A 16576-nucleotide genomic window follows, 5' to 3' on the forward strand; every position below is an offset into this window, starting at 1 on the left:
CTCTGGAGGCAGAGCTCCAAGGGAACCCGTGTAAAACGTTGAGGGAAAAGGTAGAGGAGCAGGAGAGTACCTCATGGCAGAACCTGCGAATAGTGGGCCTGCCTGAAGGAGTGGAAGCTGTGAGTGCCACAAGTTCGGGCAGTCATCGTGAGGCTCCACAAATTTGTGGGGATTCAGGTAGCGAGGGAATGGACGGGGCTTCATAAGTGGAACTTAACAAAGCTGGTGGAGGAAGCCTGGGAGGATCTTAAGAGGTGAGATACACTGCAGTTCACGTTGGCGGGGAGGGTCCAAGTGGTGAAAATGAATAATATTGCCGAGGTTCTTGTTTATTTTTCAGGCTCTCCCGATCTATATACCGAAGGTCTTTTTTCGGAAATTAGACATGAATATTCCAAACTTTGCATGGGCAAGGAAGGTGCTGAAGGTCTGGAGGACCCTGCGACAGAGGCAGAAGGGGAGGTTGGCATTGCCGAACCTGCTTCATTATTATTGGGCGGCGAATGTGGATAAGATGCGCTGATGGTGGGAAGGAGAGGGGTAGAGTGGGTTAGGATGGAGGAAGAATCTTGTAAGGGGTCTAGTTTGAGGGCCATGGTGAACAGCAGCATGGCTCCGAGTAGGTATTCAGGTATTCCGTGGTGCAGTCCACAGTCAAGATATGAAATCAGTTAAGGAGGCATTTTAGGGTGGAAGGGATGTCGGTGTTAACGCCGCTGTGCGAGAATCATGGGTTTGAGCCGGGAGTGGATGGATAGTATATGCAAGTGGTGGAGGGAAGTGGGGCTGGCCAAGGTGAGGGATCTCTCTTTGGAAGAAGAGTTCGCCAGTATGGAGCTAAGGGAGAGGTTAGAGTTGCCGTTTTGGGGGGGGGGGGGGGGGGCGGCGCTGCGTAGAGTAAACGGGACCTCCTCCTGTGCAAGGATCAGCCAGATACAGTTTAAGGTGGTGCACAGGGTAGAACAAAGAAAAATTACAGCACAGGGAAAAAGCTTCTTGCTATCCACCCTGTCTAAACCTCTCATGATTTTGTAGACCTCAATGAGGTCCCCCCTCAGCCTCCCTCTTTCTAATGAAAATAATCCTAATCTACTCAACCTCTCTTCATAGCTAGCACCCTCCATACCAGGCAACATCCTGGTGAACCTCCTCTGCACCTTCTCCAAAGCATCCACATCCTTTTGGTAATGTGGCGACCAGAACTGTACGCAGTATTCCAAATGTGGCCGAACTAAAGTTTTATACAACTGCAACATGACCTGCCAATTCTTGTACTCAATATCCCTTCCGAAGAAGGAAAGCATGCCGAATTCCTTCTTGACCACTCTATTGACCTGCGCAGCCACCTTCAGGGTACAATGGACCTGAACACCCAGATCTCTCTGTACATCAATTTTCCCCAGGGCTTTTTCATTTACCGTATAGTTCGCTCTTGAATTGGATCTTCTAAAATGCATCACCTCGCATTTGCCCGGATTGAACTCCATCTGCCATTTCTCCGCCCAACTCGCCAATCTATCTATATTCTGCTGTATTCTCTGACAGTCCCCTTCACTAATTGCTACCCCACCAATCTTAGTATCATCTGCAAACTTGCTAATCAGACCACTTATACCTTCCTCCAGATCATTTTCGTATATCACAAACAACAGTGGTCCCAGCACGGATCCCCGTGGAACACCACTGGTCACAGTTCTCCATTTTGATAAACTTCCTCTCTCTGTCTCCTGTTGCCCAGCCAATTCTTTATCCATCTAGCCAGTACACCCTGGATCCCATGAGACCACTTTCTCCATCAGCCTACCATGGGGAATCTTATCAAATGCCTTACTGATGTCTATGTATATGACATCTACAGCCCTTCCCTCATCAATAAACTTTGTCACTTCCTCAAATAACTCTATTTACTTGGTAAGACATAACCTTCCCTGCACAAAACCATGTTGCCTATCACTGATAAGCCCATTTTCTTCCAAATGGGAATAGATCCTATCCTTCAGTATCTTCTCCAGCAGCTTCCCTACCGCTGATTGTCAGGCTCACCGGTCTATAATTACCTGGATTATCCCTGCTACCCTTCTTTAACGGGACAAGATTAGCAATTATCCAGTCCTCCGGTACCTCACCCGTGTTCAAGGATGCTGCAAAGATATCTGTTAAGGCCCCAGCTATTTCCTCTCTCACTTCCCTCAGTAACCTGGGATAGATCCCATCCGGACGTGGGGACTTATCTACCTTAATGTCTTTTAGAATACCAAACACATCCTCCCTCCTTATGCCGACTTGACCTAGAGTAATCAAACATCTATCCCTAACCTCAACATCCGTCATGTCCCTCTCCTCGGTGAATACCGATGCAAAGTACTCGTTAAGAATCTCACCCATTTTCTCTGACTTCACGCATAACTTTCCTCCTTTATCCTTGAGTGAGCCAACCCTGTCTCTAGTTACCCTCTTGCTCCTTATATGAATAAAAGGCTTTGGGATTTTCCTTAACGCTGTTTGCTAAAGATATTTCATGACCCCTTTTAGCCCTCTTGATTTCTCGTTTCAGATTGGTCCTACATTCCCGATATTCTTCCAAAGTTTTGTCTGTCTTCAGTCGCCTAGACCTATGTATGCATCCTTTTGCCTCTTAGCTAGTCTCACAATTTTACCTGTCATCCATGGTTCCCTAATCTTACCATTTCTATCTCTCATTTTCACAGGAACACGTCTGTCCTGCACTCTAATCAACCTTTCCTTAAAAGACTCCCACATTTCAAATGTGGATTTACCCTTAAACAGCTGCTCCCAATCCACATTCCCAAGTTCCTGCCGAATTTTGTTATAGTTGGCCTTTCCCCAATTTAGCACTCTTCCTTTAGGACCACTCTCATCTTTGTCCATGAGTATTCTAAAACTTATGGAATTGTGATCGCTATTCCCAAAATAATCGCCGACTGAAACGTCAACCACCTGGCCGGGCTCATTCCCCAACACCAGATCCAGTATGGCCCCTTCCCGAGTTGTACTATTTACATACTGCTCTAGAAAACTCTCCTGGATGCTCCTTACAAATTCTGCTCCATCTAGAACTCTGACACCCAGGGCGCAATTCTCCGCCCCCCCACGCCGGGTGGGAGAATAGCGGGAGGGCCTCCCAATATTTTTCACGCCCTCCCACTATTCTCCCCCCCCACGCCCGACCCATGCCACGAATCGCCGCTCGCCGTTTTTTACGGCGAGCGGCGATTCTCCGAGGCCGATGGGCCGAGCGGCCGGGCTTTCATGCCCGTTTCACCACGGCAGCAAACACACCTGCTCGCTGCCGTCATGAAACGGGCGCCAGATGCCCGTTTGGGGCATCTAGAGGCCCGATTGGCACGGGAGCACCACGACTGTGCTCGGGAGGGGACAGGCCCGCGATCGGTGCCCACCGATCGTCGGGCCAGCGTCCAAAACAGACGCACTCTTTCCCCTCCGCCGCCCGGCAAGATCAAGCCGCCACGTCCTGCCGGGCGGCTGAGGAGAAAGACGGCAACTGCGCATGCGTGGGTTGCCGTTGTCCAACGTCGCGCCGCCGTGACGCTTGTCGTGCGGCCTTGACGACCGTCGTCAAGGCCGCGCCGCCGTGACGCACGGGGCCGCGCTCCTAGCCCCGCCCGGGGGGGAGAATCGGCCCTGGAAGCAGCCATGAAGGCTGCCGTGGGTCACGGCCTGTCCCACGGCAGCCTTTACGATTCTCCGCATTTGCAGAGAATCTCGCCCTAAGTGTATCCCAGTTAATGTTGGGAAAATTAAAATCTCCTATCACCACCACCCTGTTGCTCCTACACCGTCCCATAATCTGTTTACATATTTGTACCTCTATCTCACGCTCTCTGTTGGAAGGTCTGTAGTACAGCCCCAACATTGTTATCACACCCTTCCTATTTCTGAGCTCTGCCCATACCACCTCACTGCTCGAGTCCTCCATAGTCCTCCTTCAGCACAGCTGTGATATCCTCTCTGACCAGTAATGCAACTCCTCCACCCCTTTTACCTCCCTCTCTAACCTGCCTGAAGCATCGACATCCTGTGATATTTAGTTGCGAATCATGCCCTTCCCTCAACCAAGTCTCAGTAATAGCAATAACATCATACTCCCAGGTACAAATCCAAGCCCTAAGTTCATCTGCCTTACCTACTACACTTCTTGCATTAAAACAAATGCACCTCAGACCACCAGTCCCTTTGCGTTCATCATCTGCTTTCTGCCTACTCTTCCCCTTAGTCACACTGACTTCATGATCTAGTTTCTTACAGGCTTTAGTTACTAACTCCTTACTGTCCACTAATCTCCTCATTTGGTTCCCATCCTCCTGCCACATTAGTTTAAACCCTCCCCAACAGCGTTAGCAAAAGTACTCCCAAGGACATTGGGTCCAGTCCGGCCCAGATGTAGACCGTCCAAATGTCCTAAAAAACTGAAACCCTCCCTCCTGCACCATTTCACAAGCCACGCATTGATCCTGCCTATTGTGCATGTGACTTCAGCAAGAATGAGTGGGTTCTTCCAGGGGGTAGCAGACGAGTGTGAAAGGTTTGGGCGGGGGCCAGCGAATCACATGCACATGTTTTGGGGTTGCGAAAAATTGGGAAGATTCTGGGCGGGAGTGCTCGCGGTCTTAGAATTGTGGAGGAGGAGGGGACCCGGATCCTTTCGTGGCAATATTTGGGGCTCAGAGAAGCCGGAGCTCATGCAGAGGAGGAAGGCCGATGTTGTGGTCTTTGCCTCTCTGATTTCACGGCAGCAAACTTTACTGGAGTGGCGGTCGGCATCGCCACCGGGGGTAGCGGCTTGGTTGGGTGACCTGTACAGGTTCTTACAGTTGTAGAAGATAAAATATGAGTTAAGGGGCTCTGTATAGGGGTTTGATGTGCAATAGTGATATGAGCGGCACGGTGGCACAGTGCTTAGCACTGCTGCCTCACAGCACCAGAGACCAGGGACCTGGGTTAAATTCAGGCCTTGGGTGACTATGTGTGTGGAATATTCTCCCCGTGTCTGCGTGGGTTTCCTCCAGGTGCTCCAGTTTCTTCACACAGTCCAAAGATGTGCAGGCTAGGTGGAGTTTCTTTCAGAGGGTCAGTGCAAACTCAATGGGCCGAATTGTCTTCTTCTGTACTGTAGGGATTCTATAGATACTACTCAAAGGATGGTATGATGGTGAAATATGTCTATGATCATGGTGTTTAACAAAAAACAGTAGCACTAGTAGAGGACTAAAAGGTAGTCTTCAATTCAACTACTCTAATGGGAAGTTATATTATTCGGAGGGTTGCAAAGAGAAAGCAAACATTACATCTAAAAATGAGGAACAAATAATTACTAAATAGTACTGCAGGGGCAAAACTGATGTAAGTAACCAATCAAGCTTCTTGGAGACGTGTACTTTATTTGCAGCATTAATTTGATCAGTACTTGTCTACATTCAGTAAACTCCAAAGGTTCAATCTGGTTTGAAGGTCAACATATAAATGATTTTTTTCCTCTGCCTCAGGTTATGTTATGAGAAGCTTTGGAAGTATCACTTAAGCTATTACCAATTGCTGCCTTGCTTTCATATACAGTTCATCCTTTTAATGCAAATTATCTGATAATTCAAGTTTTTATCGTGACCAAATTTCCATTGTGCCTTTATGTTGTTTAATTCAAATGATTGGTTACTGACATTTTTTACTGGAAAAAAATTGATGCTGCGATATCAGGAGTATGTTCTAATCTCTTCCAGTCTCTGGATTTGATATCATACCGGACGTGAGAATGACACTCACACGCCATGAAGGTCCTGGTGTGCTGTTCAACATTGCAATTGCCTGGCAAGTTTCAACTTCTGATGGGCACTTGCTACCTGGGACCCTACGTAAATATCTCCGACTCGGAGGTGGAGACTTCGGACAGTTCCAATGTATTTATACAAATAGCTTCCTGGGAAACGTTAAGACAGGTTAAACCTAGTATAATTCCAGGTTAACGACAGTACTGATACCACTAACCCAACTACCACCTCATCCATGTATCACCTTACCCACCTGCCACATTCCACCACCAACCTAACACCTCATCCACCTGTTACTTTACCAAACTTCCCCCACCAACCACCACCTCAGCCACTTGCCACTTCACGTAACAACCACTTCACTCCCTTATCCACCTTATGCGCTCCACATTTCTGAGAAAACCAGGCTCTGAAAGGTCTGGAAAATGGGAAGCAATGTCAAGTCAGGGGAATGTTTGAGTCAAGCAGCAATCTGACAACCCACATCTTGGGAGATTCAGGCCAACATGAATCAATCTGTTTTATTAATTTCCATAAACCTTTGACCTAATTCGATAAACAAAAATATTTCAGAAAAGACTAACTGCTGGGGCAACACGGTGGCACAGTGGTTAGCATTGCTGCCTCATGGCGCAATCCCGGCCCTGGGTCACTGCCTGTGTGGAGTTGGTACATTCTTCCTGTGTCTGCATGGGTTTCACACCCACAACCCAAAAGATATGCAGAGTAGGTGGATTGGCCATGCTAAATTGCCCTTTAATTTGAAAAAATGAATTGGTACTCCAATTTTATTTTAAAATAAAAATCAAAGACTAACTGCTCAAGATAAAATAAGAGTTATGTTCATTCTGATTGAAGACTTACTTGCAGGTATTAATATATTCTTCCAGCTTTTCTATCCGTTTCATATAATTTTCTATTTCCAGTTCTGTGTGCTTAATTTGAATCTGAAAATAAAAATTAATATTTTCATTGTTGATATTGCATTTATTTTGATGAAAATGGCTAGGTAAAAAGAAATTAATCATGGGGAGGAAATTAGGCTTCAGAGACCAATTTTGAATTTCATCACCTTTCTCAATTCTACTTTTCTCTCTTAGCACTAACAGGGCTGACACAATTGTGTAGTGATCTTGTGTGTTTTGAAGACTAAATTTGCAACTGTTCATTTTCTGTGAAAATCATAAATTATAGCTTTGATTAGTCTTAGTGCATTGTTAAGAAAGCATTTGCATTTATATAGTGTTGTTTGCAAAATAAGGACACCTCAAAGTGCTTTACAGCCAGCAAAGTATTACTGTTGTAAAATAAGAAACATGATAACTACATTGCACACAGCACGATCCAACAGGAAAAAATGAAATACATTTTTAAATATCCGTTTCCTGTTTTGGTTGTCCAGAGCACTGGTACTACTTTGTATATTTTCTCTTAATAGTGCCATTGGTAATTTTAAACCCACCTGAAAAACATGTGGACTGTGTCTCAATTGAAATACTGCATCTGACAGTACACCAGTCCCTCAATTCTGCACTGAGTGCAAGCCTAGACTTGAACACCAAAGTCTGAGTAGGGCTTGAACCTATAATCTTCTGACAAATGTACTATCACTGATCAAATTTGATTCTTTAATGTAGAATTGTTAGAACCTGAGTAAGAAGTCTTACAACACCAGGTTAAAGTCCAACAAGTTTTTTACGAATCACTAGCTTCAGAGCACAGCTCCTTCCTCAGATTCATATTGAGTGAAACCGATCTGTACTTGAATAGAGACATAAAGCTTTGTCCTGGGAGGGCTCAGAACGTGGTGCCCAGGAGCTCCGAGAGATGGTCCTGAACCTCGGTCGCCCAGTACGGCGCAGGGTGACCCTCTCTCGTGCGGCAATTCTGAACTCACCCTTTTTGGGGCGCACTGCAAGGTACCAATTCCCCGCGACCAATGCCATACGTCCCGCACACCGCAGATCCCCGACAAGCGGAATGAACGTGCCGGCACCAGAGGGAGGAGGCGGAACAGATGCCAGAAGAAACCTCACCCACCCGCTACTGCTGCACCGATGACCGGCCCAGAGCATGGACGCGTTTAGTCGCCGACAAGCCGGAAGATGCCCACGGCCTTTACTGCATTTCGGCACCACAGGGTGGCACTTATACAGTTTACGGTCTGGATCAACGGGTTTCCCGATTCGGATGGAACATGATACCGGATCCACGGTCTCGGTGATCAGCCGGCGCACATAAGACGGAATCTACTCAAGGACACACGCCTTAGCGTTGAGATACGGCTGGCGACGTATATCGGGGAATCACTGGAGATCTCGGAAGTCTCCGTGGAGTATGGAGCTCAGTCGGCGAATCTACCACTGATGGTAGTGAAATGTTAAGGCCCAAATTTGCTGAAGCGCGACTGGCTAAATCGTCTCCGGCTGGACTGGCAGCGAGTATGCAGAATGTACCCCGGCAGATCGGACACGGTATTGGTACGTTTCCCAGGGATATTCCAAGAGGGCCTCCGTACCATTTGGGGGGCTCAGCCAGGATATCACTAGAACCAGAGGCCCAACGCTATTTTCGCGCCCGTCCCATTCCTTACGCTTACTGAAGGTCAATGGAGAACTGGACTGCTTGGAGAAGCTAGGCATCATCCTCCTGGTGCAATTCGTGGATTGGGCTGCACCGATCATGAAGCCTAACGTGTCTGTCAGCCTTTGCGGGGATTACAAAATGACAATCAACCAAGCGTCCCATCTGGAACATTAGCAGGTGCCGAAGATTGAGGACCTATATGCGAGGCTCAGCGGAGGAAGGACTTTTACCAAGCTCGACATAAGCGATGCCTATCTCCACCTGGTTTTGGACCCGTCCTCACACAAATATGTGACCATCAACGTGCAAAGGCGATCGTATGAATACACCAAGCTGCCATTCGGGGGCTCTTCGGCATGTGTCATATTCCACAGCGTGATGGAAAATATCTTTGCGGGCTGCCACAGGTGGCAGTTTACTTGGTTGACGTGCTGTTTACCGGTTGCCCTGACCTGAAAGACCTGGAGGATGTGCTGCATAGGTTCAAGACAGCAAGGGTCCGCCTGCGGCCCAAAAAGTGCGTGTTCCAAGCAAAGGAGGTGGTCTATTTGGGCTACAGGGTGGACAGGCACGGACTACACTCAGTAGATAATAAAGCTCAGGCCATCTTACAGGCACCCGTACCAAAGGATCCCACAGAATTCCATTTTTGCGCCTGGTCAACTCTTAAGCGATGTTCATCCCGAACTTGGCAACGGTCTTGGCCTCGCTGCACCTGTATTTAAAGAAGGGCCAGCGGATAGGGGGCTAGAATATAAGACCAGGGGTGTACTTCTGAGGCTATGTAAGGCTCTGGTCAGAAATTTGGAGTATTGTGAACAGTCTATCACGTCCGCACTGAGCACCTCATCACCTGTCCTTAAATGAATTGGCAAAACGTGCTGTAGACATTCAAACTCGGGATGAGAAAACAGACCTCAGGCTCACCAGACACCTGCATCGCCTGTTTCCTGATCTACTATAAGAGCATGCCGCATGCTACCACTGGCAGAGCCTTTGATAGGTCGTCGCTTGCGCACAAGTTTGTGCCTCATTTCGCTGGACATTGGGGATAGGATCCGTGGCCAGCAGGACCATACCGGAGTGAAGCGAGCCAGGCCCATGAGAGAATTCGCCGCTGGCAACTCCATTTATGTTAAGAATTTTACTGACAGGGCATTATGGATTCCGGGAGCAAACACAAAACTGTCCAGGGTGTCTCGTATAGGGTGCGGGTTCAGGGGAAGGCCACGAATTGGCATGTGGACCATCTCCTGAGCCGAGTGAAACAGGTTGCCGAGGACCAACCACGGATCCTGAACCCGGTGGTGCCCTTGTAGCCATCTGGGATGGCCACTTCCAACTAGGTACAGAGCCACTTAAAAGGGTAAAAAGGACAAGTCAAGAATCAGGCAGGCTCAGAGCCTGAAATGCATATTTGTCAGCAAAGTCCAGACGGCCTCGAAACTCCGTTCCATTAGCATGTTAATCAGGCCGATTAACAGGTGATGGCCCATCTCCCCCAAAACAAAGGACTGGTACTCAAGCAACCGGGACAGTCCCAGACATTTCGGCGCCACTCCCTGTCCAAGGGAAACGCAAATAGCGGGGTCAATGACCGCTTGGGACACGCCCAACCATCCAGAACCTCGCCTACTTATTGGCTAAGGAATCGAACAGAGATCACCCAATTAGTAAGGCCAAAATCGAAGGATCTCCCAAAAGAACATGAACCCCCCCCCCCCCCAGAGTATAAAGGAAGAGTTTTCCAGATGTTCGCTCTCTTTTGGCCTTGGTACCCCGGTCACAGCCATCGCCAACTGCAGCAACATCAGAAGCAAGTTCGAGTTCAACGCCCACTGCCAAACGGATGAGCCCAGCTGAGCAGCAGTTACCACTTCAATCCCAAGAGATCCAGAATTGAACAGCGGCCACTGTTTCCTGACCTAAGCCAGGTGCCCGAAGTTAAGTACAGGTTGTCTTAGTAATAGGTGTAATTTACTAGTAGTGCTAACGTTGCATGACTGATTGTATGTAAATAAAGTACCCTTGACCTTGAACAAACTAACTAGTGTTTGGCTCTTTGATCGATAGCCGGTTGAAACTTGTGGTGGTATAATTCGATACCTGGCGACTCTAAGCATTCGGACATAGGCAATATAGAAAGAAGGCAAATTCACTGATTGCCCTAATTGCAACAGAGCCACAGAAAAGACCAAGCAGTATAGGGAAAACGCACAACACCCTTCCTTCCAGAGCAGTTGCCAAGGGTACCCAACTTGGCAGCTGGGCCTTGTGATTCTGAAATGCAGGAGGTCGACCAGTTTGACCAAGTGTCAGGCATAGAGCTTGCCCACGGAAATCTCAATGCAGGTCCGGGGGTGACCGCCGAACAAAAGTCTGAGGAACTGCCCAGATATTCGACCAGGGAGGGATGCTCCCCGGTCCGTTACACCCCGCCGGGCCCAGAGCGATAATCTGGCTTTGATGAAGAGGGCAAAGAAATTCCCCCCTCCTGTCGAAATGGGGGACATAACGGACTGGGGGGGGGGGGGGGGGGGGGGGGGGGGGGGGCGGTTGTTGTTGCAACCTTATGCAAGGCCCAGGGATCTGCAACACCAGAGTCCCTGTGGCCTCATCTGAATACGATTACAAAAATTTTAAATAGTGTAAATCCCCCAGCCTGAGAGCAGCAATACCTGGGAGATCAGTACCCTATTCTGGGAGATTCTTGGGCACTCTGAGAGGTTTGGTAATTCTATCTTTGTGAAGCAAGTTCAGGGATTAATTGACAAAGGAAACAGATATGAAACTCAATGTCCATTTTAAACTTAAACCTTCCGTACTTATTTCATTACAATGACTTGACTTTGTATTATTTATGACATTCAGGTCAATTTGGAAAGCAGTCAAATTGAGTTGGATAATGTATTGGAGATCCCCGTGGAGATACTGAGGAGTTGGCTACATCTCCCATCACTTGCAGGAAAGTTTACTTATAAACACCAAGTTTACATATGGATATGGAAAGTAGGGCATGCCTTGGGCTACAGGCAGGTTTCAAGTCACGGAAGGACAACGGTCCAGTTAAGCAGTAATTTTTGAATGGACAGATGAAATGTTTTCAAATTTTCATGCAATTTGTGGGGTAAAAGTAACATAGCATCATTAAGAGGCTAGAGCCTATCTTACATAGAGCTTTTCCACTATTAATGTGGACACAGGAATTGACAATGGAGAAGTCACAAAACCACTACAAAAGATTACAACAGAAGTTAAGATAATTTTTAGACAGCAAGCTTGAGTAGATATAATTCTTTCTTAAAATAAGGAGACAGAATTTAGAAATAATAAACTGACTTACAGATTTAGCCATTTAATAGAGGTTTTGGACAAATTTGTACTAATATTATTTTCTGTGTCAGAATTATTGTTTTTTGATTAGTTTACAGCATTGAAGTGGCAAAAATAAGGCGATACACAAATTTCATGATTACTTCCAAATCTTTATAGTTTCTTTGATCCAGTTCCAGCTTGTCCCGATCAGTTTTTTGTTCCCATCGCAGCTTCTCCAGCATATGGGCCACTGAGGACACTTGTTTTCTGACCAATTCCTTCAGTTCCTTATATTGTTGAATCTGTAAAACCAGATAGAAATCCAATTCAATAAGTAAAACTAAAGATACTTACAGCAACAGATGGTCAAAAGTTACTGAACGATTGGTTTCCTACCAAGAAACACCATCAGTTTAAGGGTTCTGAAAAATATTTTATTTCCAATATGCTTACAAGATTCTTTTACAAGAAATACAGCCATGCTACAATGCAAAAAAATACAAGTAAAACCCAACAAACATTGGATTGCCATGACTTAGTTCACTAGCCTGAAAAATTATTTTCTACTCATGCCATCAGAATCAAAGGTATATGCATTTATCAAGAAACACAAGGTTGAATTGTATGTTTGGGACATCCTGGAAGCTGCGTGGGGGTGGAATTCCCAGGAAACCCAGAAGTCAGTGCAGCATATTTGTGGAGGAGGAGGTTCACAAATATTCTCATCCTCAATAATGGGAGTGTCCAGCACATCAGTATGAAAGATAAGGCTCTACCATCTTTAGCCAGGAGTGCCAAGTATATTATCTATCTTAGCCTCCTGCTGAGGTCCCTAGCATGTCTTCCACCAATTCAATTCACTCCATCTGGTATCAAGAAAGAGCTAAAGGCATCAGATACTGCAACGGCAACATTATACTAAAGACTGGGGATCCAGTACTTGTAGGGTAATTATCTGCAGTTATGTCTCTTCAGAGGTAATATAAAGAACAAGATTTGGATGGGTGAATGACATCCCAACCTAACCTCATCTCATTGGTCATTGTAATTTCTCATTAAAGTGGCAACACCTGCATCAAGTAAGTTGCTGCTGCATTCTCGCTGTTGGTTCTCCGAGACCAGTTTCCACCCTCCCTTTCCTCACTGTTCACTTTGCAGATATTTACCTAGAACTTCACGATGTGAAGGTAGAGCTCCCTCCTATTATTCTCCAGCCTCGCCAGAAGTACTGGATCCCATTTTTCTTGTGGTCAACATTCACACCCTCCCCACTCAACCCATCAATGTTTGATGTACTCATGCTCCATGTGGCCTCTCTAACCTCTCCCCCTTGAGGCTGTGTGAACGATCATCCAAAGATGCGACCCCCTCCCGCCTCCCCTTTACTCTGCTTTCCCCATAAACACATATGCAGATTAGTACAGAGCAAGACAAGCCAATAGACGAAGATGGTGAAAATAGCCTCTATACTAAGCTGTGCATTATCCCATATAAGTGCACATCCCTTGCCCCACCCTACTATGGGAATACAAAGTGTTTACATAGCCCTGCAGCATGGGCTGCTGCACGCCAAGACTATTTTTACTCTGTCACTCCTGACTGTGAGCCCAAAGAGTGGCTCCAGTCTCTCACCCCTGACTGTGATCCCAAGGAGTGTCTCAACTCTCTAACTGACCTGTTGGCCACAAAACAAGGGCTTTAACTTTCAATGAGTTGACCACTGCCCTCATTACTGAACACTGCAATAGCTTCCGTCCCACCGTATACCTCCCTTTTCATGAGTCTCATTGTGACCCAATCCTCGTGCGCCACACTAACACCCCACGCGTACCACCAGCCTTTCTATTCTGAGTCGTCCCCACCTCCTCTCTCCATTCTGGAGTCTGCATTCATACTTGTGGCATCGCATCCACCCTGTCGTTAGACAGCATCTAAGTTTCCTTTTTCGGGCTCCAGCTTCCCACCTGCTTTCTCCCCTCTGCTTGCCATTGCTCCCCTCCCTCCCAACTACTCTGAATGCCTTCCCGCCCCTTTGACCACACATGTGACTGTGCACCTATCCTGTTTGAGTACTGTTGTACAGTGCTGCCTTTCTGGATTATAGAGGTACTTGCCGGGGACAGACACTTCAGCCCCAGTAGTGTGACATTCCACTGGCATCACAACGAGACTAGTGCAGCGCTGTTGCAGGTAGGCTATGGATGTAGCATCCACCTCGAAGTCATGAACAAACTGAGATCCAACCATTGCACACCACCTTTTTTCAAACATGAATCAGACTGGCGTGATTTGCCACTGGCATGACACGTGGGAGGCGGCATATAATTCTAGTAGGCAGCTGATTTAATGAGCACTCATTAGAGGACAATAAATGCAAAGGCCGTTTGAGTCAGTAGTTAATGAGATACCCAACTAACCATTATCATGCCATAGGGAGAATTGCAAACTGGTTTCACACCAGCGGGATACCGATTTTTTGGCTCCTGCTGGATTCTCCAAACCCACCCACCATGAAACCAGTTGTCATGGCCCATGTTGGAACCAACAACATAGGTAGAGCTTAAGAAGTCAGGGTCCAAATTAAAACGCAGAACTCTTGACTCTTACCTGAGCCATGGGCTAACTGACAGGGTCATGCGGATCAGAGAATTAAAAGGGTGAATCAAAGAATTGTGTGAGAATTTATTTGTGAGCACCGACACCAGTACTGGGGAAAGTGGGAGCTATTCAGATGGGATGGGCTCCAGTTAACCAGACTGGGATCTTTGCCGGGCAAATCACATAACTAGGGCTGTGTATAGACTAAAAGGTAGTGGGGGTATACACGTGAAAGGAGATTTAGAAATCCAGAAAGAAAAACGAAGCAACAGAGCAGCGTAGCAAATAGGTAAGCAGACTGGAACACAACAGACAGAGTTTAAGGGTAATATTAATCAGGTCCTTGTGAGTAAGAGTAGATTATAGAATTCACAGTGCAGAAGGCCGCCATTCGGCCCATCAAGTCTGCAGCAGCCCTTGGAAGGAGCACACTACCCAAGCACATGCCTCCACCCTATCCCAAAGGCCAGTAATCCAACCTAACCTTATGGACAAGAAAGGACAATTTAGCATGGCCAATCCACCTAACCTACACATCTTTGGACTGTGGGAGGAAACCGGAGCACCCGAAGGAAACCCTTATTGGAAGAGGAATTGAGTTTCGGAGCCATGAGGTCATGTTGCAGTTGTACAAAACTCTGGTGCGGCCGCATTTGGAGTATTGCGTGCAGTTCTGGTCGCCGCATTATAGGAAGGATGTGGAAGCATTGGAAAGGGTGCAGAGGAGATTTACAAGGATGTTGCCTGGTATGGAGGGAAGATCTTATGAGGAAAGGCTGAAGGACTTGAAGCTGTTTTCGTTAGAGAGAAGAAGGTTAAGAGGTGACTTAATTGAGGCATACAAGATGATTTGAGGATTAGATAGGGTGGACAGTGAGAGCCTTTTTCCTCGGATGGTGATGTCCAGTACAAGGGGACATAGCTTTAAATTGACTGGAGGTAGATATAGGACAGATGTCAGAGGTAGGTTCTTTACTCAGAGAGTAGTAAGGGCGTGGAATGCCCTGCCTGCAACAGTAGTGGACTCGCCAACACTAAACGCATTCAAATGGTCATTGGATAGGCAAATGGACGATAAGGGAATAGTGTAGATGGGCTTTAGAGGGGTTTCACAGGACGGCGCAACATCGAATGCCGAAGGGCCTGTACTGCGCTGTAATGTTCTATGTTCACGCAGACACAGGGAGAAAGAGCAAACTCCATACAGATAGTCACCCGAGGCCAGAATTGAACACGGGACCCGGGAGTTGTGAGGCAGCAGTGCTAACTACTGCGCCTCTGTGTCGACGGAGAAAAAGTTCTTTCTATAAATGTATGAAGCAAGTGCAATAAAATAGATTAACTAGATCAAATCGCCATTATGGAGGCATACGGCGGAATTCTCCGTTCCTGAGATTCAATGTTGATGCCGGCGCAGGATTCATCGACTTCCACAACAGCAAAACTGGCACCGCACCTGAACCGATTCAGCGACTGTTAAGGAGCTAGCACCTGCACCACGTGAAACACACATCGATTGCAATGAGAAACAGTGCTGGATTTGCCAGGTCCGAGATTGACACAGGAGGCTGACAAGCTGCAGCCGCATAAACATACTTCACTCCACACACACAGCATCCCAGCCAAGAATGAAGCAAGGAGAGTGGCCCCAAGATTCACTAACCCCGAGCTGGAGGACGTCCTTGATGTGGTGGTGGACAGGCAGTTGACCTTCTACCCCGGCCCAGGAAGGACGCTGCCAGCCACCGCCGTTTACCTGGGTGCAAAGCAGTCAGCGCAGCAAGCAACACCATCCGGACCTGCAAGCACTGCTGTGAAAAACTGCCTGCTCTCCACAGGGCAGCCAGGGGACAGGGTGAGTTGGCAACACTGTGCCACTAGCATTAGCCCACGTCCCACACGCCCGTGACCCGACCCCCACCCCGGCCATGGTGCCCAGCAGGGCCCGGTCGCCCCAGAAGACAGCTGCCAACAGCGGCCCAGGTTGCATGGCGGGAATAAAACCAGGTCACCTCCACAGGTGCTGCTGATACACCCGAGGCTTCAAGCGGTGCCTCCTTTGCACCTGTTGGGTGGCCAGCTCTCCATCCTGAGCGGCTGCCTCCTGTTCCTCTGGAGCACGCTCCGCTGCTGCAACTTCTTCCTCCTCGAGCAGCGCCAGCTTGTACAGCCGCAGGACATCCCCCAGGGCTGCAGCGACTAGCAGTAAGGCCAGCATTGCTGGTTGAATTCCAATATCCATTGTCTGCAGGGAGTGAAAGGCCGACATGTTA

General features: G+C 47.5%; 1 protein-coding gene across 2 annotated transcripts in view; it reads right to left on the reverse strand.

Moving 5' to 3' along the window:
• LOC119955142 (structural maintenance of chromosomes protein 1B-like) overlaps nucleotides 1-16576 on the reverse strand; it is a 296162-nt gene that overhangs the window by 200509 nt on the left and 79077 nt on the right. Inside the window, exons 7-8 of one of the 2 annotated variants that reach the window (XM_038781059.1) lie at nucleotides 11867-12007; nucleotides 6669-6751 (exon numbers count right to left, since the gene is read on the reverse strand). In XM_038781059.1, coding sequence (XP_038636987.1) covers nucleotides 6669-6751; nucleotides 11867-12007 — 224 coding nt within the window. The remainder of the gene's footprint in view (nucleotides 1-6668; nucleotides 6752-11866; nucleotides 12008-16576) is intronic. The other variant, XM_038781060.1, reaches the window with a different exon arrangement.

Source organism: Scyliorhinus canicula, chromosome 20 (assembly GCF_902713615.1).
Source record: "Scyliorhinus canicula chromosome 20, sScyCan1.1, whole genome shotgun sequence".
Lineage (NCBI taxonomy): Eukaryota > Metazoa > Chordata > Chondrichthyes > Carcharhiniformes > Scyliorhinidae > Scyliorhinus > Scyliorhinus canicula.